Source organism: Exophiala spinifera, assembly GCF_000836115.1.
Source record: "Exophiala spinifera strain CBS 89968 unplaced genomic scaffold supercont1.7, whole genome shotgun sequence".
Lineage (NCBI taxonomy): Eukaryota > Fungi > Ascomycota > Eurotiomycetes > Chaetothyriales > Herpotrichiellaceae > Exophiala > Exophiala spinifera.
In genome coordinates, this window is record NW_015622519.1 from 2,312,832 (window position 1) to 2,338,386 (window position 25,555).

The 25,555-nt window shown below is 52.6% G+C and overlaps 8 protein-coding genes across 8 annotated transcripts; 3 read left to right on the top strand and 5 right to left on the bottom strand.

The window, feature by feature from the left end:
* Positions 1 to 128: 128 nt before the first annotated feature.
* Positions 129 to 3,851, top strand: PV08_09840 (uncharacterized protein; the record flags this gene model as incomplete). The annotated part of the gene is made up of 12 exons (XM_016384156.1): positions 129 to 198; positions 254 to 414; positions 476 to 644; positions 710 to 907; positions 974 to 1,742; positions 1,795 to 2,032; positions 2,095 to 2,470; positions 2,523 to 2,644; positions 2,697 to 2,823; positions 2,884 to 3,152; positions 3,267 to 3,634; positions 3,728 to 3,851. The coding sequence occupies 12 exons, from the start codon at positions 129 to 131 to the stop codon at positions 3,849 to 3,851; spliced, it is 2,991 nt and encodes a 996-aa protein (XP_016232779.1).
* Positions 3,852 to 4,697: 846 nt separating this feature from the next.
* Positions 4,698 to 5,639, bottom strand: PV08_09841 (uncharacterized protein; the record flags this gene model as incomplete). Its single annotated transcript, XM_016384157.1, has 1 exon — positions 4,698 to 5,639. One exon carries the CDS (start codon positions 5,637 to 5,639, stop codon positions 4,698 to 4,700), a length of 942 nt encoding a protein of 313 aa, XP_016232780.1.
* A 318-nt stretch (positions 5,640 to 5,957) lies between these two features.
* PV08_09842 (uncharacterized protein) lies at positions 5,958 to 6,409 on the top strand (the record flags this gene model as incomplete). The annotated part of the gene is made up of 2 exons (XM_016384158.1): positions 5,958 to 5,999; positions 6,119 to 6,409. 2 exons carry the CDS (start codon positions 5,958 to 5,960, stop codon positions 6,407 to 6,409), a joined length of 333 nt encoding a protein of 110 aa, XP_016232781.1.
* A 1,627-nt stretch (positions 6,410 to 8,036) lies between these two features.
* PV08_09843 (uncharacterized protein) lies at positions 8,037 to 9,291 on the top strand (the record flags this gene model as incomplete). Its single annotated transcript, XM_016384159.1, has 3 exons — positions 8,037 to 8,103; positions 8,317 to 8,765; positions 9,019 to 9,291. The coding sequence occupies 3 exons, from the start codon at positions 8,037 to 8,039 to the stop codon at positions 9,289 to 9,291; spliced, it is 789 nt and encodes a 262-aa protein (XP_016232782.1).
* Positions 9,292 to 10,318: 1,027 nt separating this feature from the next.
* Positions 10,319 to 12,025, bottom strand: PV08_09844 (uncharacterized protein; the record flags this gene model as incomplete). Its single annotated transcript, XM_016384160.1, has 1 exon — positions 10,319 to 12,025. One exon carries the CDS (start codon positions 12,023 to 12,025, stop codon positions 10,319 to 10,321), a length of 1,707 nt encoding a protein of 568 aa, XP_016232783.1.
* Positions 12,026 to 12,473: 448 nt separating this feature from the next.
* On the bottom strand, positions 12,474 to 14,216 carry PV08_09845 (uncharacterized protein; the record flags this gene model as incomplete). Its single annotated transcript, XM_016384161.1, has 1 exon — positions 12,474 to 14,216. One exon carries the CDS (start codon positions 14,214 to 14,216, stop codon positions 12,474 to 12,476), a length of 1,743 nt encoding a protein of 580 aa, XP_016232784.1.
* A 623-nt stretch (positions 14,217 to 14,839) lies between these two features.
* On the bottom strand, positions 14,840 to 15,745 carry PV08_09846 (uncharacterized protein; the record flags this gene model as incomplete). The annotated part of the gene is made up of 2 exons (XM_016384162.1): positions 14,840 to 15,218; positions 15,270 to 15,745. 2 exons carry the CDS (start codon positions 15,743 to 15,745, stop codon positions 14,840 to 14,842), a joined length of 855 nt encoding a protein of 284 aa, XP_016232785.1.
* A 5,211-nt stretch (positions 15,746 to 20,956) lies between these two features.
* Positions 20,957 to 24,065, bottom strand: PV08_09847 (tRNA modification GTPase TrmE; the record flags this gene model as incomplete). Its single annotated transcript, XM_016384163.1, has 2 exons — positions 20,957 to 22,778; positions 23,125 to 24,065. 2 exons carry the CDS (start codon positions 24,063 to 24,065, stop codon positions 20,957 to 20,959), a joined length of 2,763 nt encoding a protein of 920 aa, XP_016232786.1.
* Between the last annotated feature and the right edge of the window lie 1,490 nt (positions 24,066 to 25,555).

Genomic DNA, 25,555 nt, shown 5'->3' on the forward strand with positions numbered 1-25,555 from the left:
ACTGGCTACCGAGCGCCCTACTGTCTAACATAGTATAGGGTGGCCTGCCAGACCAATATCTGATACTTCGCTATTGTAGTGGACTTTTGCGAGGGCAGAAATACAGGAAGACATCACATCACACCACCATGGCCATCCAGAAGGTATACAGAATCGGCGTGGACGTCGGCGGTACCAACACTGACTGTGTCATACTTCGTGAGTAACCGGCTGGTTGAAGCATCGTGCCAGCGAACCACAGCTGACAAAAAAGATCCTGGCGAGGCACATCTTCAACACCGAGGTATCAGGACTGCCTTCAAGACGCCAACGACCGCGAACGTGACTGAAGGCATCACGAAAGCTATCGAAGGCGCCATCTCCCAATGTGGTATTCCTTTACACGATATCTCGGCCGTGATGATCGGTACGACGGTGGGTTTGGATCTGAAAGAAGACTCGGGTGGCTTTGGGCTGAGACTGACGCTTCTTTCAGCACTTCATCAATGCAGTTGTCCAAGCAGACGACCGAAACTTGAGAAGTGTCGGTGTCCTACGTGTATGTGGCCCCTACACAAAGGAGAACCCGGCGTTCATGGACTTTCCCCCTATTCTCGCGAGGATCCTGAACGGTCACGTTGCCTATCTCGATGGTGGTCTCGAATGTGAGTGTCACGACTCGCGACCAACGATTTTACACAACACAGGAATCCATACTGATATGGAATAGTCGATACACGTGAGATTATGCCTCTTAACGAGGCGCAGATCCGAAAGGAGTGCCAGGTCCTGAAGCAAAAGGGCATCACAGATATCGCCGTCGTTGGAGTGTTCTCGCCACTCGACATTTCAGGAAAGCAGGAGGCCAGAGTCAAGGAAATTGTACTCGAAGAACTTCCCGGTGCTGACGTGGTTTTGTCGAGAGACAGTATGTTCCCCAGCCTATGCTGCTTTGTAGATGAACTTGCCAGACTCTGACTAAACATCCATACAGTCGGTCAACTGGGTTATCTGGAGCGAGAAAACGCAACAATCCTCAACACCTCCATTCTGAAGTTCGCCAGAAAAACCATCCGAGGCTTCAAGCTTGCTATCCGGGGCTTAGGCCTCTCGTGTCCGCTGTACTTGACCCAGAATGATGGCACTATCATTGATGCCGACTCCGCAGAGAAGTGTCCTATCAAGACTTTCTCAAGTGGTCCTACTAACAGTGCTTCTGGTGCGGCTTACCTCGCCGGGCTCGACACCAAGGAAGGCAAGATCCAGGACGCACAGGTGATCGTCGCAGACGTCGGTGGCACAACGACAGATGTTTGTGCTCTTCTATCGTCCGGGTTTCCGCGTCAAGCTGGGACATGGGTCGAGATCGGCGGTGTCAGAAGTGCGTTTCCTATGCCCGAGGTGCTATCCGTCGCACTTGGTGGAGGTACCAAGGTCGAACAGCAAAACGGAAAGGTCATCGTTGGCCCCGAATCAGTAGGCCATCGACTGCTTTCCGAAGGCCTCGTATTTGGAGGCAGCACTCTAACGACTACGGATATCGTCGTCGCGAGCGGTCACGCTGATATCGGGGATAAGTCGAGAGTGAAGGACGTCCCTGAGGATGTCATTTCACAAGCCAGACTTCGTATGAAGAAGCTGCTCGAGAACGCGGTCGATTCAATGAAGTTGAGTGCCGATGACGCCGTCGTTATACTTGTCGGTGGTGGCAGCATCGTCCACATGGATGACCTGGAAGGGGTTGGCCGAATAATCAGACCACCGTACGTACAGCCGAAGCTGGTTAAAGCACGGGTTTGCTGACTTTGTTCTTAGGTTCCACGATTGTGCAAATGCTGTCGGTGCTGCTATCGCGAAAATCTCGGGACAAATCGATGTCGTCAAGGTTCTTGAAGGTCTCGACGAGGAGAAGGCGGTCGAGGAAGTATGCACCGAGGCCAAGAACATTGCCATTGATGCTGGTGCCGATCCTGAGTCCGTTCGTATCGCCACGATTGAGAACATGCCTCTGCAGTATGTTCAGATGAAAGCAAGCAGAATCGTTGTCAGAGCTGTGAGTATCATTGTTTCCGGCTGCCCACAATCATCACGGTGGACTGATCTAAGTCTCTGTAGGCCGGTACATTGAACCAAGACGCTCTTCTCGACTACGTACCCCTGGACAACATCGACGAGTTGTCTGCCGTCCAGGAAGGAGAAGTCAAGGCTTCAAAGACGACAAACGCAGAGAAAGATCCGAAGGATTTCCTCGTCAGCCCATCTGCCTCTATCGATATCCGTCAGTACAAACCGGAGGTAGACAAGGACGGCAACTGGTGGGTGTCTGAAATCGATTGTGAGTTCTTGGCCACTGGATGTAGTATCCTGGCTTGCGGCGGCGGCGGTCCAGGTTACATGTGCTACATGGCTGCGAGAGCAGCAATCAAGGCCGGCAAGCGCATGGCAGTTGTCGACATCGACACTCTGTCAGAGGACGGCCACGTGCTAGGGAGTATCTCATACGGGTGAGTGATGAACCTTGTCACTGTGGGATGCTCAACCAGCTAATCAGTACAGTGCCCCTACTGTCACGCTAGAACGTATTCCCAGTGGAACCGAGTCCATCGACGCCACGGACGCCCTGTTGAGCTGCCACCCCGGGGTGAAGATGGATGCACAGATTGCCGTAAGTTGCTGAAACAGTCTCTCGCGAGTTCGTCAAGACTGACCTTGCATAGATCGAAATCGGTGGCATGAACGGTATTCGACCACTCCTAGTCGGTTCGCAATATGGTGGTGTCCCGACGATTGACGGTGACTTTATGGGGCGTGCATACCCGAGAATCTACATAATGACTCCTTACCGTGGGCATACCTCTGTTTTCGACTGCTCCAGGTTCCGAAAATGCTAATGAGTTGACTTAGTCTTCGGAATTCCTCTTTCTCCTTGCACACAGAGTGACGGCAACGGCAACGTTGTGACTGTGCACAAAGCATCCGACCCCCACAAGCTCGAAAAGATCCATCGCAAGGCCGGCCACGAACTCGGCTTGTTCAGTCAGATGGTCCTACCGCCGATGACAATCAAGGACGCAAAGAAAGTCGGCACGCTAGGAACGACCTCATTGGCCTGGTACATTGGGCGTGCCGTCTACCTTGCTCGGCAGGAGAAGACGGATATCATGAAGGCCATAGTAAGTGTCGCTCTCTAACCCCCAGCAGAGAGTCCTAAGCTTTTGTTTTGGGGTTTGGAACGAGGAAATCAAAGTGTTCAAAGCACATGGTCGACTGACGCAACGATTTAAAAGGTCGAAGCAAACCCCTCCGGCCGTGTGCTGTACACGGGCAAGATCGTCTCGGTCAACCGCTACGTCTCGGCAGCAGGGTACACGGAGGGCACGGTACGTCTGAAGCCCATCAGCAGCGACGAGCAAGAGTACGGTGACAGCGCCATGACCGAGACGAGGGACATGATCCTGCCGTTCCAGAACGAGTACCTCTACGCCGCACTCGTCGACCCCAAGGCCACCGATAAGGGAGCCAAGGGAGGCGAGATCCTGTGTACGGTGCCAGATCTGATTTCCCTGGTCGGAACCGACGGGTACGCATTGGGTACCCAGGATCTCAGATACGGCGTCAGAGTTAGTGTCGTTGCGTTTGTCGCGCACCCTCATTGGTAAGTTTGAGTCGGCGACGTCTCCTGACGCGTGTAACCAGCCACACCCACACACGGAAAACCGTGTTAACTGACGAACGCTTTGATTGATAGGTACACGGAAAAGGGTGTGAGGGTCGGTGGACCCAAGGAGTTCGGATACGATATGGACTTTATACCTCTTGGAACTCCATATTACGAACCAAAGAGAGTCACTAGGGAATTTAGACCTGTGTAAAGGAGACATTCTACGATGGAAACAACAGTACACGGCACACTAGGATGGAAACGACAATACACGGGTAGACTAGATGACAGAAGAAGCATGTGCGTCGAGGTATGAATTGGACGGGAAGGGATGGGATGTGTCCTATGTCCACGACCATGAACTCCAATCCTCAAGAAAAAGCAGGGCTTGACATTACACACAGTACTAGACCAGATACCAACTTTTAGATCTGGTATTTTCCGAGAGCCGGGTTGAAGAAGAATCTAAAACTGGGCCTGATAGGTCAAAAATGAAATCTTTATGAGCAAGGCTAGGAATACAAAATGCCTTTCTTGCTCTGGAAGCAGTGGAGATGCGATCAAATGGTTGATATTCCCCAAGACTTCCGCCTCCTCAGCATCATTTATTCGACCATTCTTCTTGTCTTCTCCGAACGAGTGACTTACAGTGGACGGATGAAGCTGCTGGTTCTTACGGAAGCACTGGCCTCTCACTTGAGGTTGAGAGTGTCCCGCAAACGCCAGGTTGAGCCGAAAGGGGTCACTGTACCTTCTGACCAAAACACTCGACCCACAGTTGAGGTTGGTCCCTAGGCTCTAAGCAGACATCGTGTCTGCAAACAGTGTCGGAAGATGACTCTCGCGATATTGCTCCCTCCAGAAGATAGCGCAAAGACCATTAGCCATATCTCGCTTGTTGTTGTGCTCGGCCACACAATTCTCTGTATTTCGGGGTTGAGACCTGCCAATGCTTCGAGACATACGTCTTCGATAGTTTGCCCATGGATAACAGATCTGCAGCTTTCCAGGTTGGTTCTGATTCGTGCTGCTAGTACAGCCAAAGTTCACCCAGCTTTCATTCTTTCGGTTTTGGGTTCGTACCAAGGTCTGTCTGCCTGTCCGTTTCCTTCTCCTTCTGTTCCTCCTTCCTGCGTGCGTAGAAGGCCGCCCTTACCGCTGCGATTTCGTCAATCAGGGGATGGTTCGTCAAAGCGACGGCCGCCGCTTCTTGTCCCGCTGCAGTCCGGCTCAGCCCCTTTCCACTCCCGAGGTACTGGTTCTCCCACCCCCAACCGGTGAAGTACACTCCAATATAATAGGTCTCTTTACCCTGGCCGTAGTGGATATCAGGCTTTCTCTCGTCGAGGTACTTGATCAAGACACCGTGACCTTGGAGTCTCTTGGCAAGTTCCTCTTTGCTCTTTGGTGATGCCTGAGGTACAGCGACAACAGCTTCGACTTTGGGCGCCCACAACTGAGTCAGAAACTTTTTGGCTATGGCGAAACCATCCGGGCTCGAAAGGACAATGGCAGCCACATAAGCTTCGAAGACGTCTCCCTTTATTTTGAGCCAGGCTGCCGAGCCCATGCCTTTCTGAAGGCGCTTGAATTGCTCGAGTCGCTGGTCGAGGCCGTAGAGCATAGTGTACTGTGAGAGGGTCTCGTTCTTGACCAGTGATTCGCGTAGCTGTGACATCTCGCCGGCTGAGAGGGTCGTTGAACTCTGGTAGATGAGTTGGGTAGCGATGACTTGAATGTAGGAGTCGCCTAGAAACTCCAGTCGGTCGTAGTTCTTCTCGCGGGAAACAGACATGTGCGTAAACACCTCGTCGATGTACTGCTCCTGGATGTCCGGCAACGGTGGAAGTGAAGCGGAGGCGGCATGGCCGTTCTGCTTCTTGTTCTCCAGAGAGCTGACATTGAAGGCGCCAGTTCGATCATGATGGGGCTTTTTGGAAGTCTGGGGATGGTAATCACCCTCGGCTTTCCTCTTGTTTCTCCTATCGATATTCGACATTATGTCCGGTCAAAATCAATATGTGATATGGGATATTACAAAATACCCAGTAACTATGAGGTCTGCTAGCGGTGCCATATCGTGTTGCAAGATTTGGTACATCTTTATGTAGCCTGAGATTTTGATGGACGAGGTGAAGAAGCGGAACTCATAATGGCAAGTTTAAGCGAGGAGCCCAAATGGGGAATTTGAGCCGAATGCAGTCTTGACTCTCGAGTTTTGGCTTCTCGTCCAAAGACGCAGTTTACTCGACTCGACGAATTCCATATTCCACCCATCGCCACATTCGTCTCCTCCTCCTTCTCTCACAGCATTGCCATGGCTTCTGCGTCAAGAGGTCGACTATTAGAGCTTGCAAAGGTACGACCGCAACCGCAGAGTCCTTTTTGAAGGAGGCTGTCTTCTCTCAACCTCCTCCAGTTCAGACCTTGCGCCCGACTGTACAATGGGCCACTGCTAACCTGGATCCTTTGGTCTAGCTCCAATGCTCAATATTCTCTACCACGTTCAACCCCAACCAACAGCGACTGGGTAACAAAATCCTCCGAGCGAGATTACGAGGTCCTGCGCTGGCCTCATACTATCCGAGACGATCGACTACTGTGGAGGACATGCTGAACGAGTTTAAGAGATTTGACTTGGAAGGAAGCAACGAAGACGAAGATGCCAGACTCGAAAACATCCAGCTCGCCAAACTTCGAGGCAAGGGTGCTCCCAAAAAGAAGCGGACGGCAGAAGAGAGTCGGTTGAAGAAGGGCAAAAAGAAATAGACGCTTTGCGCAATAAAGAAATGTATACTAGGATACCCAGTTCACATCCGGTAGGTGCTCCATATCAATTGAGACCTTTCTTTGTGAACAGCGATATTGCGTATCTCTCTTGTTTCCCAGTCATCAAGATGGCGACTTCGTTTCAGGCAAAGTCGTGCCGCGACATGGTTTTGTCTCAGTCAGGCCGGTCATCCAAGGGTATGATTTCAGAGTACACTTATTTGGAGATACATAACGTACAAGTCGGAAGCCGGTTGGGGAGGGCTTGAACAGCAGCTCAGCGTGAATTCGTCTGATCGGCCGTGACCTACAACATTCATACAATTGCTATACAGCGGAACAATACTGTCTTATGGCTACAGGACTACCAAAGTGTGAGGATACAACAGTTTGTGCCTACATGGTTTAGCAGTTGCTGTTCCCGCGACGCATTTTTCCGCGACCGATGCTTCAAGCCTATTCTGCTTTGTCGGATTGATATTGTCGAGAATCCAGGGAAGATGTGATAGGGACATCGCTTTGTGCTGGGGCTCGAGTATCCTATTACCCCAACCCTACGAAGCGTCACTCGATGGCGTGGAGTTCGCTGATGGCCGACGGAGGTTGCATCGATCGAGTCCGTCTCTACTATTTTGAAACACAACAAGTGTCTGGTGCGATGGATTTTTGAGATCTTGAGCGTCTTCAAGTTCTCTAGTGATCCAAATGACAAGGTCGGTTAATGTGTATGCGTGTAGATGGAGAGGTTAAACTGGGTTCGTTATCGTACTGGCTGAGGACAAGGCAGATGGTCCTGGAGGAGCGACTAGTAGCAGTGGTTGGGTAGGAAAAGGCGGCTACTATGGCATAAGTTGTCCTCAGACAAGAGATCTACCCATAAGGGCTGGGCTGCAGGTAGGTATGTCTCATAGGAAGGGGCACGGAGTACACATCTTTTATTGCTATTGCGAGAATGTTTCCGTACTCTTGGTATACTCGTAAATCTAGTCTGCCGTCCTTCCCTCACCCTCGGCCGGCCCGGTCTGTCCGGACTCCACCCGGTCCCATGCCCCCCCCGTCTCCATCATTTCTCTTTTCACTCCCCCGCAATCCCTTGAACTTTAGCTGGAACGAGTACGAGTACCAGGCTCTGAAGTCTGTCGACTGGCCAGTGATCGACGACCTAGCTAGGTACCTATGACGATACTTTCCTAAGTTATGAAACCCGAGTATTCATTAGCACTCTGTACTCCCTAGATCACTCCTTTTCTCCGCCACGGATGTGAATGAATGAGGGGGCCAGGACAACCTCGGGCAATAATGTGCTGTCCCTTTGTCTGTCTCGTTGAAGGTCCTCAAAAATATGAAGGACTGAGGTGGGATATTTTCCACTTGTCTTTTCTGTTATTCATCCTTTCGTCCATCTACTCGTCCCCTCGTCTTCTCTGTCTCTCAGTCAGCAACTTAAATCTTTCCCCGAGTGAGTGATTGACTTGTCTGTGCTGTGAGCCTCATCAAGTCACGCCATCTATCTCGTACCTACATACACCTACCTACACACCCTTAACTCCCATCACTTCTTGTCCTTTGAGCGAACCGTGGTCCGCGTTCCATATCATATCGAGAACCGCACCAAACCAAAGCAACCATGTCTGGTCTACACGAGGTACAGACCGGCTCAGGTCGACTCGCTGGTAAAGTCGCCATTGTGACCGGTACGTGCATACTAGGCTGGACGACCTGGCACTCACTCTTCACCTCATGTATCCATTGGAAGAGACGCTGGTTACCACTCTCTCTTCTCCCCTTCCAGTCTGTTCTCCATACACACTTTGGGCCCAGGGAGCATATAACCAGACTACCCTTTTTGTTTTATTTGCTTGAATTCCACCAACTCACGTTTCTTGTTTTTTTTTGGTCACCTACAGGCGCCGCCTCAGGGTTCGGACTCGCATGCACCAAGAAGTTCGTCTCGGAGGGGGCCAAAGTAGTGGCGGCCGACATGAACGGCGAGGGGCTCCAGAAGGCCTACTCGGCCAACGACCAGCACGTCCACACGCTCACGGCCAACGTCACGGTCCAGGCCGACTGGGACAAGATGGTGCAGACGGCCGTCGACAAGTTCGGCGGGGTCGACGTGCTCATCAACAACGCCGGCACGAGCTACAAGAACAAGCCGACCCTCGAGGTGACGGAGCAGGAGTACGACAAGGTCATGGCCGTCAACGTCAAGAGCATCTTTCTGAGCGTCGGCGCGGCCGTGCCGGCCCTGAAGGCCAGGGGCGGTGGTGCCATCATCAACATTGCGAGCATCGGTGCCATGAGGCCCAGGCCCGGATTGGTCTGGTACAACGCCAGTAAAGGAGCCGTTGCGAATGTGAGTTTTACCTTCCCTAACTCGTTAGCACTCCCTCGTCCACCTACCTGTGACCTATCTGCACCCTTCCACCACCCCTACCCACCTATCCCCCAATCTATGCTTTCCTGGAAACCTGTACGTCTGCACCGTGTTCCATCCGGCCATCTGTACGGCCTTCGAGTTACGCGGTTGTGGTATGCATTGTGGTATGCATTGTGGTGACGTGGTTAACCGTCAATTATTAACGTCGACGCAACACCCAACAAAATAGGCCACCAAAGGTCTCGCGGCCGAGTTCGGCAAGGACCAAATCCGAGTCAACGCCATATGCCCGCTCCTGTCCGGGACGGGGCTGTTCGAGCAGTTCGTGGGGGTCCCCTACACCGAGGAAAACGTGAAGAAGTTCCTCTTCAACGTGCCGCTGGGGAGGTTGACGGACCCGGGCGACGTCGCGAACATTTGCGCCTTCTTGTCCAGCGACGAAGGGAAGTTCATCACCGGCGTCAATCTGGAAGTCGACGGTGGGAGGGCCGTCGGCGCATGAGAGCAAACCCCCGACTTTCTACCTAGGTGTCTATCTACCTACCTACCTTGTGTCAGGTGTTCCTGAATCCTAAAAAAAGAAGGGGTAGGGACAAATACATGCGGGATGTCCAAATCATCCACCTATACACTTTTACTCGTTTGACCCTTTCATTGACCCCCCCCCCCCCCCCCCCCCCCCCCCCCCCCCCCCCCCCCCCCCCCCCCCCCCCCCCCCCCCCCCCCCCCCCTCCCCGACACCGTTGCTGCTACTCGTACTCCGTACCGTCGCTACTGACCATCGTAGGTTACGTGGTTTGATTGTTGGATATTCACCACTCGCCACTCACTGCTCGCTCTTCGATTTTTCGACTTTTTGAAATCCAAAGCCTGATTTGTTTGATTTGTGATTGCCCCCTTTTCGAGAAATATTACTTCATACCAGAGGTACCGAGGTACCTGGAAACCTGATTAGGTAGATACCATTTCCGTACCCAACTGCTTTGATTTGCTTTGCTTTGCCTGACCTCGCTTCGCTATGCTTGATGACCCGATGCCCCTGAGGCTCCGATGTCCATGTGCTTGATGCTCACGCCCAATGTGATATGCCATTCAAAACAGATGATTCAAGAGTGAGAAGAGAGGGAGAAAAAAAAAGCAAGAACAGGGACTCGAGTGAGGGACAGGATTCCGAACTCGTACTGACTCGCAATCCACCATCCTCATCGCACCTTTTTCAGTTTCAACTTTTGCCCTTTTGCCTTTTCGTGAGAGTGGGAATTCATCTTCTTCGCTCCCTCTCTCGCCCGCGCGTCGCGCACACTTCCCCCTTTTTGTTCACCAGCCGCCCGACCCTCTTTTGTTGTTTTTACACCGCGCAATATCACCGAGTAGTCCCAACGATGCAAAATCATCAATGCCAACACTTCAACTTCTTCTCACTCTCGCCAGACCGATAGAGTGAGGGAGTGAGAAAGAGGAGGCCCCGACTTGTACCAAAGTTCCGACGGGACGAAGGAGGAAGGAAAGGGAAAGAAAAAGGCTTCCTACTAAAACGCCGCTCGACCCAGGCCATCCTCCCCTTCCATCAGCTGCTGCAAATGAGCATCTGCAAGCTCGCTGCGCAGTGATTCTCTCTCACTCTCTCGCTCCCTGATTTCCCATTCATCCAAGACGTCTCGTTTCGATTTCTGCTTTTCGGCAATCTCACTCCTGATTCTCTCCGCTTCGGCTTCGAGCATCTTGATCCGTTTCTCTTGGTCGGGAGGCAGTCCAGAAGGTAACAGTTTTCCTCCTGGTACAGTCTTCTCGTTCGTAGAGAGGTGTTGCTGTACAGTGTTGAAACGTTGAGTTCGAGGATAAGTCGCGCTGGTGCTGTTGTTTCCACGAAACGGAACTGCTTCACCTCGTCCGAAACCGCCGCCGCGATAACTGCTTGCACCACCACCAGCGAGGTCTCCTCGACCGCTATTGCTACTGACAACGCCGCCGCCACTGCTGGCTCCGTAGTCGCCCTTGCTGCTGCTGCCTCCAAAGTCTCCACGGCCGTAGCCGCCTCCTCTGGGACCAAACGGAGGTGGACCACCACGGTAAGTTAGACTACCTCGTCCGCGGGCCGGGGGACTGGTGAAATCCCGCGAAGGCGTGTCGAATCTACCAACGGCACCACGGGGTCCTGTGGGAACGGCACGAGGGGCTCCTCGTAGAGATGCTGCAGGTCCAGTAGGCGGCGAATGTTGACTCTGACTGAAGCTGCGTGATGGCCCAGTTGGTGGTGGTCGACTATACTCACCATTCCGGTGACTACTAGGCCCCGATGGTGGTTGAGGTGCTTCGCCATTCGATCGGACATCGTCTCTGGTGGTGCTCGCTTCTCTGGTTCGAGGAGGGTCGGCAGATCTTTCGGGATAACTGCTAGGCTCTTGTCGGTCGTTCTGATTGCGAGCAGCAGGGTATGCAGGAGATCTAGCTGCCGAACCAGCCACACTCACGCGGTCTAGCTGAGGTGCTGGCGGCGACGATCTTCTCGAAGTGTTGTTCGACGCTGGTCCGGACGCCCTAGGAGACGGCGACCGTCTTCTCCAGTTATCATCACCAGGTCTCCGCCGCGGAGGTGATCTAGACCTCGGTCTGTAGCTTTCTCCCCCTCTTACAATGTCTCGGTCGGGTGAGAAACCTCGTCGGGGCGGTGATCGACGGTCGAAGCGGTTTCTCTCAGGCGACAGCCTGCGCTCCCTCTTGGGAGACCGCCTCGATGGCTCAGGAGAGTAATCTCGATATCTCTTCGTGTCTGGAGGGCTTCGGGGTCTCACACCGTATGGTGATCTTGACCTTCTTCTAGGAGGCGGCGATCTTCGTGGAGAGTACCGACGTGGCGGTGATCTTCTATTCGGGAACAGGTCCTCTCTGCCTCGATTTGGCGGCGACCGTGAGCGTGATCTTCTTCGAAAGGGAGGTGGTGAACGACTTCGCGGTCTGGACACTCTTGAGCTTGTGGTGGGAATGTACGAGTCGATGTCCTCTCTGCGTTCGTCTCTCCGTTCATCTCGCCGGCCGTCTCTTCTGTCTGCCGACCACGAGTCTGCGCCTATTCTGTCTCGAGGGGACGGTCGGTAAGGTCCCTCGCCCGTCTGACCACCAGGCCGATAGCTCTCGCCTTCTCCGAAATACTCGACGTTAGGGTGGTCATCCCGTTCGCGGTGAGGTCTGTCTCTGGGGGGAGGCGATCTTCGCGGGCTTCTTTGCATGTCAGTCATGATGCGAGGGTCGCCAGCTTGAAGCGGAGGAACATACCCGCGGTAACGGTCCATTTGTGAGCAAGAGTAGACACCCCAGTTGCACGCAGTGAATGACGAGCAATGCTGTCGGTGTGAATGAGGAGGAGTAAAGTGAACGTTTCTGCCCAACTCGATCTCGGCTTCTTCACTCTCATGTTTCTAGTAAATTTGGGCTCGCGATGAATTTCAGGGAGCCAATCATGAGTTCATTCGCCAAACGTACTAAAGGAAAGATGCCGCTTTAATGAAGTCGCAAGGCTGAGCTGCAGCCTTGTCCCGAATCTGCATGTCGGGGCCATGACTCGGGATCTTCGTATTCGGGGGGTTCATCGTACATTTATGATACTGGCGTCTTTCTCACTGGCAAAGCCACAAGCTCCCCGTTCTCGAGATAATAATACAGACGCCCTCCGCTCTTGAAAACTCATCACCGCTTGTGTCTTCTTTCTTCATCCCTCTTCTGTCTCTTCCTCGCTTCCGACGCTATCATTTCAGACAGGTCTTCCTTGAAATCCCACTCTGGATTCTGCTCCGACTTTCGTTGCTGGTCGTACGCCCGTCGAAGGTCTTCCTGGTCCATCCCATCATGAGCCGCCAATGCGTCCGGATTCATGGATACGTCCACATCACCCGGCTTCTTTCGTTTCCGTGTCTCCTCCTGACCTAGTACCGGGAGATTCGCTTGACTCGACTTCAGATCATATGCTCGATCGCCACCGAAGAAACCCTCGACCTTTGTTTGTCGCTCAGGAATGACCTGGTATGCTGCTCTCGGATGAGAAGACTCTTCGGTTTCGGTGCCTCGTCGTTTTCTAAGATCAAACTCTGACACTGTCTCGGTTCCGCCAATCTCGGTGGTCACAGAGGTAGCCATTCCGCTGGGTGTTTCCAAGCCAGCCGACGACTGTAGACCGGCACCGCCGTCCTCGTCGTCCTCCTCTTCTTCCTCTTCTTCCTCATCCTCTTCATCTTCAGACTCCTCCGGAGGTTGTAGTTCACCCCACAAGTCCTTTTCCACAGGTTCTCCTTGCTGGGTATTTTGTTGTTGCTGTAGGACACCAAAGATGTCACCACCATAGAGAGGTCTGTTTGTGGCTTCATCAACCGGTGGCTTCCCCCACTGACCGGGTGCAAAACCCCAACTTGCCCCAGGCGGTGGTGGTGCGTTCACTCCGGGAACTTTGAGAGCAGGGTAGGATGGTGGCGGGCCGTATCTTTGCTGGTTGATAAGCCACGGAGGAGGTGCGCCAGGCGGCATATTGAGTGCCTCCTTTAACTCGTCGGACAATTCACCCGGCCGCAGATGCCTCAAGTTGGTCTCGAATTCTTTGCCTTCGTAGTAAACCTCGCCATATCTCGTCAACTCTGGTTTCGTCTGGAAGCGGAAAAAAGCTTCGTAGAGTTTCTGGTAGTCGATATCGAGCTTGCCCGTCTTGCCTTGTACCCTTTCCCGCTGTTTCTGCTTCAACGTCTGTTGGTCTTGCTTCTCCAGCGTCGCATCTCTCATTTCCGCAATTCCGGTCTCCAGGATGAACTTGGGTAGTGCAAATGGTGGCTTCTCTATACCTCGCTTGGACGAGAGATATTCTCTCTTCAGTGACCAGTGTGTCGGTACTGGAACCACGTTTCGGTAAGATTTCAGGTGAACGAGCAGTTTCGGATCCGGTGCTGTTGTGTCTGTCCACTCGACCATCTCTGGTTTTTTGACGAGCGCTTTGAGTTCTGCCACCGACAACTGCGTCATCGCTTTCCGCTTCTTTCTGGACATTTTGGGCGCAGCATTCTCCTCCTCCTCGTCCGGAATATCGTCGTCGTCGTCGTAATAAACTTCAGGTTTGTCCGGTTCTTTCGTAGATGGGTCTTCTTTATCTGCATCTTCGAATTTTTCTAGGATGTCCTTGTACATATCGAAGAGGGGATTTTCCTCATCGACGATGAGAGGGTCTGTGATTCCTTCGCCATCGCGCGGCTCCTCTGTCTTGACGGGCACTTCGGCTTTCACTTTCGCAGGCGTTTCTGCCGGAGAGGCAGGTGTCGGCTCCGTTGTAGGCTTCCACTTGTCAGTGTATGCGACGAATAAACCGAGGGTTTTCGACATTACCTGTTGTTTCTGTGCCTTCTTCTTCGCCCGCCGCAGTTGATTCTTTGTCGGCTTCGCGGCTGGCGCCATGGCTAATATGACTCGAGAAAAGTGACGGCTGCGAATCCTGCCTTTGCAGAAATATGAGAATGTTCTGTAGGTTTTGCAAAGTACATGGTGCATAACGCCCTAAAATCCGAGAGTCGCGACAGGGAAGCGCCTAACCAGATGTGGTATTGTGTGACGCCGCTTTTCTAAGTTCTCGAATTCTGGTCAACGGGATAGTCGAGTACCTCCATCATACATGTTGCCCACCATGGCGATGTTGATGGCACACACCCTGTATGACAATCACTGCTCACAACTCGTTCGACACGACACCCCCACGCACACCATGATTCGGAGCTCGAATTTATTGAGTACGACGCCGTAGATGGTGTCGGTTCATTACGGTGCCGATCGCTTTCGTATGCCTCGCTTCCGTTTATGCTCGACAACCCAGACGAGATGCAACTGTTATTCGTTTGAAGGGCTCGAGACCACCCTTATGAAGGACATCATCGCGATCGGAATTACCTCTACATGGGCGTGTTAATGGCAACATCCTACATGCCAGTATGGACGTTCGTAAGAAGTCGTGAATATAAACCACCAAAGATAAACATCGCAAGATTCAAGCTGCCTCTTCGCTACATTCCCCTCCTGTTACGTCTCTAAGTCAACCCGTACGATGCACCAATGCTAGGCAACCCAATCGACACACCTACATTCGGCGTGAACTGACCAACAAAGTTTCCTGGTGGTGCATAGTTGCAAACCGTGAAAAAAGGCTGGACATTTCCAGCAACGTTTTGTAACCCAGTCGCAGAACAGTCGGCAGTATAACATCCCACGGCTGCAGTGTTCTTCCATACAATCTGTGTAAAATGTCCCCACTGACCCAGCGTGTCCAGATCGGGCTCCTCCCCGTAGTAGACGTAGTTGTTGACTTCACCGTTATACAATCCTTCGGTCACAAAGGCCCCCATGCCCAGAGGTGTTCCAGGATAGCCAGCACCGATGTTTTGACCGTATCCACCTCCATTGAGATTACTACGCGGCTGTTGTCAGTTGATGGGCATCGACCACAGGCTTGGAACCTACGTGATATGGCCAAAGACACAAGTCTGCGCAATCTGTTGAGCAGTTGCCGCCAAGGCAATCGACCATGTCAATGGGGCGGCCGAGTGATTCTGGCGGTGGTAATTGTGGTGGACAAGGATAGCATTGATATATGCATCGTAGGTCGGGATGGACGTTCCGGAAGTAGTCGAGGTAGCCGAACCTGTTGTCGAAGATAGGCTCGATATGACCGAAGATGAGCTCGATGCAGAAACGCTACTGAATGCGGTGGACCAGGAAGCAAGACTGCCAGGAGTCGTGGTTGTGATCGAGGTAATCGGGCTTGAGGGCGTGACCGTCCCGTCCGGGATCAGGATTGACGAGGTCGTGGAGACTGTACACGGACAGGTAGTCACGGTGATGATCGCGGTCGCCGTAACTGTCGCGGTAACGCTGTAGCTGACGCTGGTTTGTGCTACTGCATTAGCCGCCAGGCTGAAAATCCATAAACGACGCATACTGTGAGGCAGGATCAATGAGTGACTCAGGACATGTAAGGAACGACTCTGGTCAGTTTCGCAACGCGAAGAAGGTATGAGAGGTCCTGTGAGAGTCCAGACCGGGGTAACTCGTTGTATATCTTGAATACCAGGACAACCATAGACCCACATTCCTGAAGGGCCAGCAAAACTGCATCAATGCGATCCAAGACATGATTCCTGGAGATGCCTTTTATGGCAGGAATGTTGACTGGCATCCCCATTCGAATGCCTAGATCTCTGTTTAGCTGGACTGTTTTGTACCTCTAGCGACCAGACCTTGTTGTTCATGAGCCTCATGCAGACCGGTGTGGGAGAAACGTATGCAAGCAGCGCAAATAAGAGTAGAGCCAGATACAAAGACTGAATTAGAATTACCTGTCGGTTCTTGTTGTTAGTAGTGTCATCTCTCCATCCTTGCCACAGATCACGGCCCCCGTATTTCCCGACACGCGAGTCAACCACTCATTGATGCAATCACCTAAACATACCAGCAACAAACAATAACCACAGAGATGGAAGTGAGAGAATGGCCCTCGGCGAGCGGAAGCAACAAGTTTCGGGGTCGTCGCCTTGGAAAGCACCATAGCACAGGCTCTTGCGAGAAAACCGAGACACCGCGGGATGCCTGAACGTGGCTCATTTTCTGTTTGAACGTTGATGCATCGCGCAAGAGAGAGGCCTTACGAACAATTAGAACCGCACGTAGAACATAGATTTCGTGTTTGAAGATCAACCGGCCGCACTAATCTGTCGAAAACCAGGACGCATTTCCCTCGTCGAGTAACAGTATTGTGCAGAGCAGAGTAGATGTAGGCTTCTCTTCCAGCAATTCAAGTGTAGTGACGATCTCCTATCACTCCACCGTTAATCGCGTAGTGTTAGTTTCTCCGTACGAATAGGCCGACTGGCCTTGATCTCCGATTTCGAAACTTGTTCGATGAAGGCGACCGGTTTACCTAGATAGAGAAATCTGCCTGCATCGTCGACGACTTCCATGTTGCTTGGACTGGTCAGCATGCTCAAATCCCCCCAAGTTACCTAGTGTATGCACCCAGCCCAGACGGGGCTAGATCGTTGCCGGCGTTTCTATTTTTACAATCTTGGGTCTCTTTCCCACGTGCGTTCGGGGAATTTTCTCACGGCTTTGGGTCATAATTGGGGGGACCCTGGATCCGCCGGAGCAAGATCGACATGGAAGAGTGTGTCTGTAGGCGACTGAACAGGTGACGGGTCTTGCCTGCTGCGTGGAGTTTGTTAGGCCGTGCGTCAGGTTTCCCACCAGTGACCTCTATTCTTACATGCGTCCGTAGACGTGGAACGACAGGTTGGAACTTGGTCCGGAGAAAGTAGTAGATACGGAAGTCCCAGCACGAGTCAGGGTCAAAGTCTGCCTCGTGCTGTGTCTGTGTACATGTGCGTGTCCGGGAAGACTGCCTTGCCGTCTCGGCGTGGGCGTGCTGAGATCGTGACATAGCGGACACGGCGAGAGTAAAAACAGTGCCTCTGCACGGAGTACCAAGTACCTGTAGGGAGTTTACCCGCCACGGAGTTTGAGAAGAGACCAAAGTTCCATCCCGTCACGGCCACCGCGGAGAAATGATTGTTCCAATTCCGGACGTACAACAACTAAGGTACTCAGCCTCCGGCCCCTTTCACAAACATGTTCATCGTTCCCATCAGCACATGCTGCTGTTGCATGGTGTTAGAGTCTATACAGGACCTACCCGGACTCTCTCGTACCTCGGGTGTTCGTATTCCGTTTCCAGGTTTCCGTCTCAGCTAGTGGTAGCGGTGAACACCCCCTCTCGATCTCCCTTCGTGTCGAGTTACCACAAGTAGGTAACTACCCTTCCCAGGGTTGACTACCTCGGCAGGACAGTATCCGTATTCATAATCATATGCTCATCAGTCCCTGGTCATCGTCGTAAGCCGCGGGAGTGACCGAAGCATCGAAGGCTCCTACGAGTGGGTTGGAGACTCGGGAGTATTATGAGATTACCTACTACGAGTAGACTGTTCAAGTCGCCCATGTCTACATGCAAGTCATCATTTCCCTATCGACCGTCATCACGCGAGAGTGTCCACCAAGCTATACATGCTATACATGCTATACGGAGTACTACCTTGCTCTATGCATGCATACTACCTTATGTCATGATCTCTCTATCCCCCCCCCGTTACCCAAGACACCTACCTATTGAGCGCTTAAGTTTTCATTCCTCCATTCCACGCACCCAAGCACGCAAGATACCCCTACCTTACTATAGCTACCTAGACTCTAGTCACGATATGCAAGTCAGACAAACATCATATCCTTTTGGTTTTTCTTTTCTTAGAACATTCTCACTTGGTCGGTCTAAGTAGTAGCCACACACCCCACCACAGGTGTTGTGACCTGCCTGGGCTAGGACCCGAGATTACCTACCTACCTACCTGACTCGTTACGCGGTACGACGACAGTTACCCTTCCACTGCTATGGCGATGAAACAAGGACAGATAGTATGCCCGCTGCGTACCTCGCAATCGTGTGATTTGCTGCGCATCGTTGAACAGAATATGATGATACTTGCCGATATCTCTCGAGTGGTACGGACCCTGAAACCCCAAGAAGACATCGGGGCACCGAGTAAATGATATTCACCTGTGCCCGTGCGACGGTGCAACTTGAAGGTACCTACCACCGCCACCGCCTACCTCGGAGGACCCTGAGTCTGAGTCCGAGTCCATAGCAAGCAAGGAAACAAAGCAAAGCAAGGTTCTTCTTCTCTCCAGCACGCAGTCGCCGCGGAAAAAAAAAAGATAAGAAACAGACGACTGTCGTCTGTTACACCGTACTCTCTCCCGTACAGGTGCACGCTCTTTGTGCGTCCCGGCCCGGTGCCTGACTGTGTGCTGCATGCAGCCTGCATGAACGACACATGTTTCCCCTACCGCCCACCCGTAGAAGGAAAGGCCTCTCTGGAAGGTATTGGCATAGATTGGCATCAAGGCGGTGATATGCACCGATGAGTCGATATGACCACTTTCCCCACGAGCTGTTCGCGCGACGGATGCACAAGAAAGCCAGAGAAATCGACTGCGCCTTGCACCCCTCCACTCCTCGACCCCTGCACGCTGCCACGCCCTTCGTATCCCCTATCCAGTTAGTGACAGCTCTGCCTGCTCCGGAAAGGTATTTAGTGAGCCCAAAAAACCCTCAGGTCCTCCGTACCCTGGTCCGTTTGTCCCCCATAATTGGTACGGTCAAGGCACTAAGACGGTCGTAAGGACCCTCTTAGCATGAACTCGGCATAGCCTGATCTCGACGCCTAAGCACTAAAAAACATACATACTTTGTACAAACCTACAGAAGCACGAGTACCAGGGTGCTGGCCCAGATAACAGCCTTTGTTGGACCTGAAGACTTGCGGTACGGAGTACTGTGTAGATCGAAAACACGACTCCACTACCTACAGCCCTATCGCGTCCGCCACTCTTGGGACCCCTCGGCTTCGCTCTTGCAATGCCAGCTCCGGCATGGTCTGGCTTTCCTTCTCACGCCCCCCAGGGCGACTCGTAGGCGATCAAAAGTCCATTTTCCATGTCAGCCCTACGACCGATTGATGATTGACACTTGCCCAGGAGCGGGTTGGTGGCCCTAACTAAACTGTAGGCAGTGACAGGGGGCTTGTGTACCCTGCGCAGCACCGAGTAATTGACTCTGTACCTATCTTTCTCTATTCCGGACCATTGTACAACTCGGCCAAGGGTCCATGGCGTCCAGGTCAATCGTCATGTCAGCCCCCAAATTTACCTCATGACCGACAGACCACAGTGTTCGGTGGCTTCGCTTGGGAAGAATCCGAAAAAGCTACTTCACCAGACCTTTGGTAACTGTGGATCTCAGATGACGGTGGAGACTTGCGCCGCACTCACCTTCTCAGAAGAACCTAGACCCTTTGAACGCTGAAGAAAGAGGTATATATCAATATCAAAGATTCACGACTTTGAGACGCTCCCTTTTCCATTCCATCAATCATTCATTCCTCAAAACATCATCTTTTTTCATCTTTCCTTTTTTCCTTTGCGCATTTTCCTAGTTTCGGTTCAGCAGCATTCACAACGACAATAACCTCACCCTCTCTAGACTTAAGGTATACACAAACGTTTTTCCTTACTTCTCCTTGCTTTTGCTTCCGACAACCACAAAGCTAGCCAGCCAGCAAACCAACAAGCCCAAAACCAATCCTTCGACTGCTTCTCATTTTTTTTTTCTCTTTTTTCCTTTGTCTCCTTTGTCTTCAACCCGCCCAAAATTCCTTTCCTTCAATATTTTAATCCAGCCTTTCTTTTCCAAATGGCCATCGGACGCGGCGGTTACAACACCCCAGCGGGCACTGCTCCCCAGAAGGGCCGTGGTGGATACAACAGACAAGGTCGTGGAGGGTACAACAGAACGGCCATGGTTCAGGGTCGCGGAGGATACAACCGACAACAAGCCGCTCAAGGCCGTGGAGGTTACAACTGAGCACTCCATCATTTCTTCTGGCCAGAGCAACGAAGACCCGGGGGGTCCATATGGCTGACACGCTCTCCAACGCGACAGCAAAGACGGTGATCCTGGGTCGATCACCATTCGCCCGTGCTTTTTGACAGCTCTCAGCGGGCGCACATTCTTTCGGTTTCAAGCGTTCAAGCGGCATTTTCAGGAGTTCTTGATTTTTCGGACAGGTCATCCAAGACCACGATTTCTGGCATCGACACGTATATTTCAGCGGCATTTACAGGCGTTATTTTGGTTTTTATTTTCCGACGCAAAACCTGCATCAAAAGACATTGTAATCAGCATCTGTTTTCAGGTTTCGAGCATTTCAGCGGCATTTTCCGGCGTCAATTTCTGATAGACCATTCCAGGCTTCGCGAATGTGAAGCCGGTTTCCAAAATTTCGGAGCTGCAAAGCAATCAAAATTACCAGGGCTGGTGAGAAGTCGATTTTTCATAGAGAGGTCAACGAGAAATGGGAGATGCGTCATTGCGGGTGCGGAATATGGTAGCTCGCAATAGACGAGGAAAACATCGAGAGGCAGGACCTCTAGGCAGGATGAACAGAGCCTCCGGTACGGACACTGGGAAGACCATAGGATATTGGACTCGCACAGCAGTGTTCACAATGCAATAAATACAATGACTTTTCAGGAATGTGGACTTACTTTTCGAACACAACCCCAAGCACATCTTCTACATCTCCAGCTTCGCCTTTACCTGTGATCTTAGATAGGCAGTCGGCGGCAAACCGGAGATGTTCGGCCGCAGTGACAATATCAATCTCATCACGAAGGTCGTCATGAGGACTATTTGTATGATCGTGTCGATTCAGGCTCTTTTGAGTAGAAGAGACGGACTCGGCGTTTGGATTCGGAGAAGTTTGATCGAGAAAGTCATTGAGATGACCCAGGCACTGTTTGAGATAGAGGCTCTGACGGTGCGTGACGGACAGGGACGCACTCCAGTATGATTGGGCCTCGACTGGATTCATCCCGTCAGTGTCGCCACCCGTGGCGGCCCTCGTGAGTTCAGCGAATACGTCAGTCAAATGGTGAAGGAATGATTGGATCCCAGTAGAATCTGGAGTGCTCGTTGCCTTTTCTGCATCTCTGCAGGATATACGACATAGTCGGTTCGAAGGGATCATGGGGAATGTTTCCTGGAGTTGTGCCTGTAGATGCTCGACGGCTTCTGCCCGACTTGCGCCATTCTCGAGTAGATCAACCTTGTTCAGAGCGAGCAAAATCGTTTTGCCAGCGCGGTGGCATTCTTGAATGGCCTCATAGACTTGCTCATTGACCTGAACACTTGGTGTGCCTTCAACGTCTAGCTCAATCGAGAAAAGTGCAACGACAACGTCAGATTGCAGAGCTCGCTCCCGAGCACGACGTATCCCTTCGCGCTCAACCAGGCCGACACTGTTCAGGTCACCGCCACCACCACCGGATCGTAAGCCTGCCATATCACCCAAGCGGCAGAGCCAGCCTTGTAAATCCACGGTAACATCAACGATATCTCTTGTTGTACCTTCTTCAGCACTGACGATCGCTGCCTCTCGGCCTACGATACGATTCAACAAGGAGCTCTTTCCGGCATTCGGCGCGCCCAACAGAGCTATGCTGATACCGTTGCGCAACAATTCGCCTTTTGATGCGTTTTGCAAGTGCATCTCGATCTGACGCCGTAGCCCTGTGACTTGGTCTGACACGGAAGCCATGAACTCTACCGGCGACTCGTCGAAGTGCTGATCCTCAGAGAAATCAATGAGTGCCTCGAGCTCACCGCGAGCGTAGAGCAGCATCATACGCCAGTCTTCGTAACGCTTTGCAAGACCCCCATCTGAGCCGCTTACAGCCAAGCGGCGTTGCTGCTCAGTCTCAGCGGCAAGAGTCTCGCCCAGGGCTTCAGCCTGCGTGAGGTCCAGTCTCCCATTATAGAATGCGCGCTTCGTGAACTCGCCCGGCTCAGCATGGCGTACGCTATGTCCCATCTCTTCGAGTAATCCTCCGCATGTTGAGACGGCCTCAAGAACAGACCGAACAATGGCACGGCCGCCGTGGATATGCAGCTCGAGCACGTCTTCGCCAGTCACGGTATGGGGCGCAGGGAAGTAGAGGACAAGTGCGCCATTGTCAAGAACCTGGGGACTGGATATATCGCTTGGCTTGGGTTCGTACAGCCGTCTCAAAGTGGCAGTGCGAGGTTTCGGCTGAGGTCGATGGGGACACAGGGATCGGTAGATGCTTAGGCATGCCGGTCCTGAGATGCGGACCACAGCAATCGCAGATCGACCCGGAGCGGTAGATAATGCATAGATTGTGTCTGTGCCGAAGCTGTTGGCACCCGTCGGAGCCCAGTCCCTTACGTCTGGTATCGTCGTGGAAGATACATATTGTCGTCGTGCTACGCCCGGTGATGCTCCGGGGACAGCGGAGACGGCTTGGACAAATGAAGCTTTAAAATAGCATGCCCACAGATTTGATCTGTTACGCAAGAGAGCCCTCCAGGCGCTGCGACATAGCATTCGAACGATGCTCAAAAATTTACACTCAGTGCTGTAAGAATGGTACAAGGAAAGGCGCCTGGTGCTCACTTTCCAGGGCGCAACAAGTCATTCGTTGGGCATCACGTGTCGATACATGACTCGAACAAAGTTTACCATTAGCACCATGAGTATTGTGTAGGAACGAGTATCTTAGAGACCTGTCTATTGATAAGACGGTACGACCAGGGAGAATCACGTCGGGTTTACACATATCGTTAGAATTCATTTTATTACATACATTGATCCAACGGATCTTCGCCGGCCAGCTCAAAATGCAAACTGACATCCAACACCGTGAAACGAGACAATCTTTGGACACAATTCTCCCAAACAACCAAATCGCCGTGGCGACCATCCCTGACAAGCGAGCAGTCTTGTCGATAGGAGTTCGGTAGTAGATGCAAGTGGGCGGCAGTACTTGCTCGTCAAGCACTAGTTCCTGTGAGACGTTAGCAATTCGCTTCAGTGACGGTTCAAGCACGTACAAGAGACCCAAAGTCAAATCGCCGTGGATCTTGGCCTTGAGTTGGACTTCAATGTCAAGGTTAAGGTCAAGCCGTAGTCGCAGTTGCTCATTTTCCCCTTCGTCTTTTTCGCCCTCCGCTCCCTGTTTGCCGCCCTTGCTTTTGAGGAGGCCTCCGAGAGCCTCGTGGGGCTTGCTCAAGGCCTTTCCGGCAGTGTCATTCACCAGGTTACCGGCGCCGTCAACCACACCGTTGACCGTCTCGCCGACCTCATCGACGGCGTCCAAAGGACCGCCACCGCCGAGCAGACCGCCATCTTGTCCTTGCGTCTGGGCTTGTGATTGCGCCTGGGCCTTTCCTCGGTTGCGGTTCCTGTTTCTCCTGCCACCTTTCTGTGACACGTCGCTCCGGTAGGCACTGTCGGTGTCGCTGGGTGGTTGACTCGACCCGCGACCGCGACCTCGACTGGCCTGTCGGGACTTTGAGCGGGACTGCTGTTCCATCTTGGGTGGAGGGGCTGGTGTTGAAGGTGGCTCGTCGTCACCACCGGCGTCTACTTCGCCGTCGGCTTCAAGTTCTTTCTGGGGAGTGCCGTTCGCTGAGCCTTTTTGGCCGAGCTTCTTGGGTTTCCGTCGTTCTTCGGACTTTTTGGAACTGGCAGAGGCTCCTATGCTTCCAGCACCTGAGGCAGAACCAGCAGCGTCGAGGTTTCCGCCGATGTTTGTCTCTTCAGTGGATTTGGTCTCTTGCTCAGCAGACATGTTGGAAAGTAGAAGTCAGGATGTAGAGGAGGGCGAAGAAGGAGTATGCAATAGAGGAATCGACGTAAGATGATGATGATGATGATGATGAAGACCGGGTTCTCTTGTCCAGAAAGCCACGGCGGAAATACACACTGCGGGCAGGGGAAGATCACATCCACATCGACGTCAGGGCAGCAGACGACAAGCAGCGAGACTCGCAGGGTGACATGGATCTTGACACGACCACGCGAAGAGCATGACGTCGGACATCGCTGCTTTTGAGGCAGGCCCAGGGTCGAAGGCCATGGGATCAAGATGCGGGAATGGAAGAATTCGCCCAAAGCAGGATTGAAAAGTTGGCAAGGCCAATTGCAGCGAAATGGGCCCGGGGGCGGATACAACTGTGGCTGGCACCGACAGGGATGTGGACAAGGAAACGTGGACAAGGAAGATGGCGCCAACGGTCAGGGAGGAGTCGACAGTAGAGCTGATCGAGATTATCGTCGCGAGTCCTCCGTAGCCCGATCAGCGATGTCACTGGCGAGGCGGCAAGTGGAATCAGGTGAGAGGAGGAATGGGCAATGAAGAACTGGGTCCTGGGTCATGATGGTGGTGAATCGTGATGAAACGGCGGTGATGGCTTTCGGAGTGGTGGAGAGTGAGGATCGGTATATTCCTGATTTCTGCTCGCTACGTGCTGGGATGCCCCTTGTTGCATGGAGTCTAGTATAGCAGTGGCTGTCCTGAATTATGTACCTTGTACCGTCTGTGGGCAGCAAGAGCCGGAGGGACTACGTAACGATGGAGAAATTAATTCGTCCTCCTGGAATCCTCATCCTTTCGCAGAGAGATTACTGGACTGCATGCCATCATTTTACTGTTATCGATGTATCACGGATCGATCGAGAAGTGCGGCATCCTCAGTCTTGTTACGATCACATAGGAATGTTGTTGTCTTCGGGCGCGGGGGGGGCATATACTGAGAGCGTGATTTTGTAAAACACCCAAACACCCAAACACCCAAACACCAACACCACCGTATAGAGCCTGTTAAGCAAGTGTTGGGCGTCGCTTCTGGGCCTCTGGGTCTCTGGGTCTCTGCGTACAGTGTCTGCGTCATGGGCGTCAGTTCCGATGCCCGCGTCGCCCCCGATTCCGGCCCAACCGAGCGCCACAACCCACCAGAGTCATTGGTACCTGGTGGTGCAGATCGTTGGCCTATCGTGACCGCATCGTGTGGTAAGTTCAACTAATCGACGCCACGAATCTGGGGCATCAAAGTCAAAGACCACCGAATCACTACGCATGGACATGTCAAACAACAAGGATCTTTCCAACTTCCCGCTTTTCGTGCCCGGCGCCACATTTCCCGGAATCCTGATTCTTGGGATGCTCGTGCCATCGAGATGTCCCCCTCTTCTTCCTCTTCCTCCTCCTGGATCTCGCTGCTTCAAGCAGGAATTGACACGGGGCCGGTGGAAGATCGCAGATGGGCCCTCGACATCAGG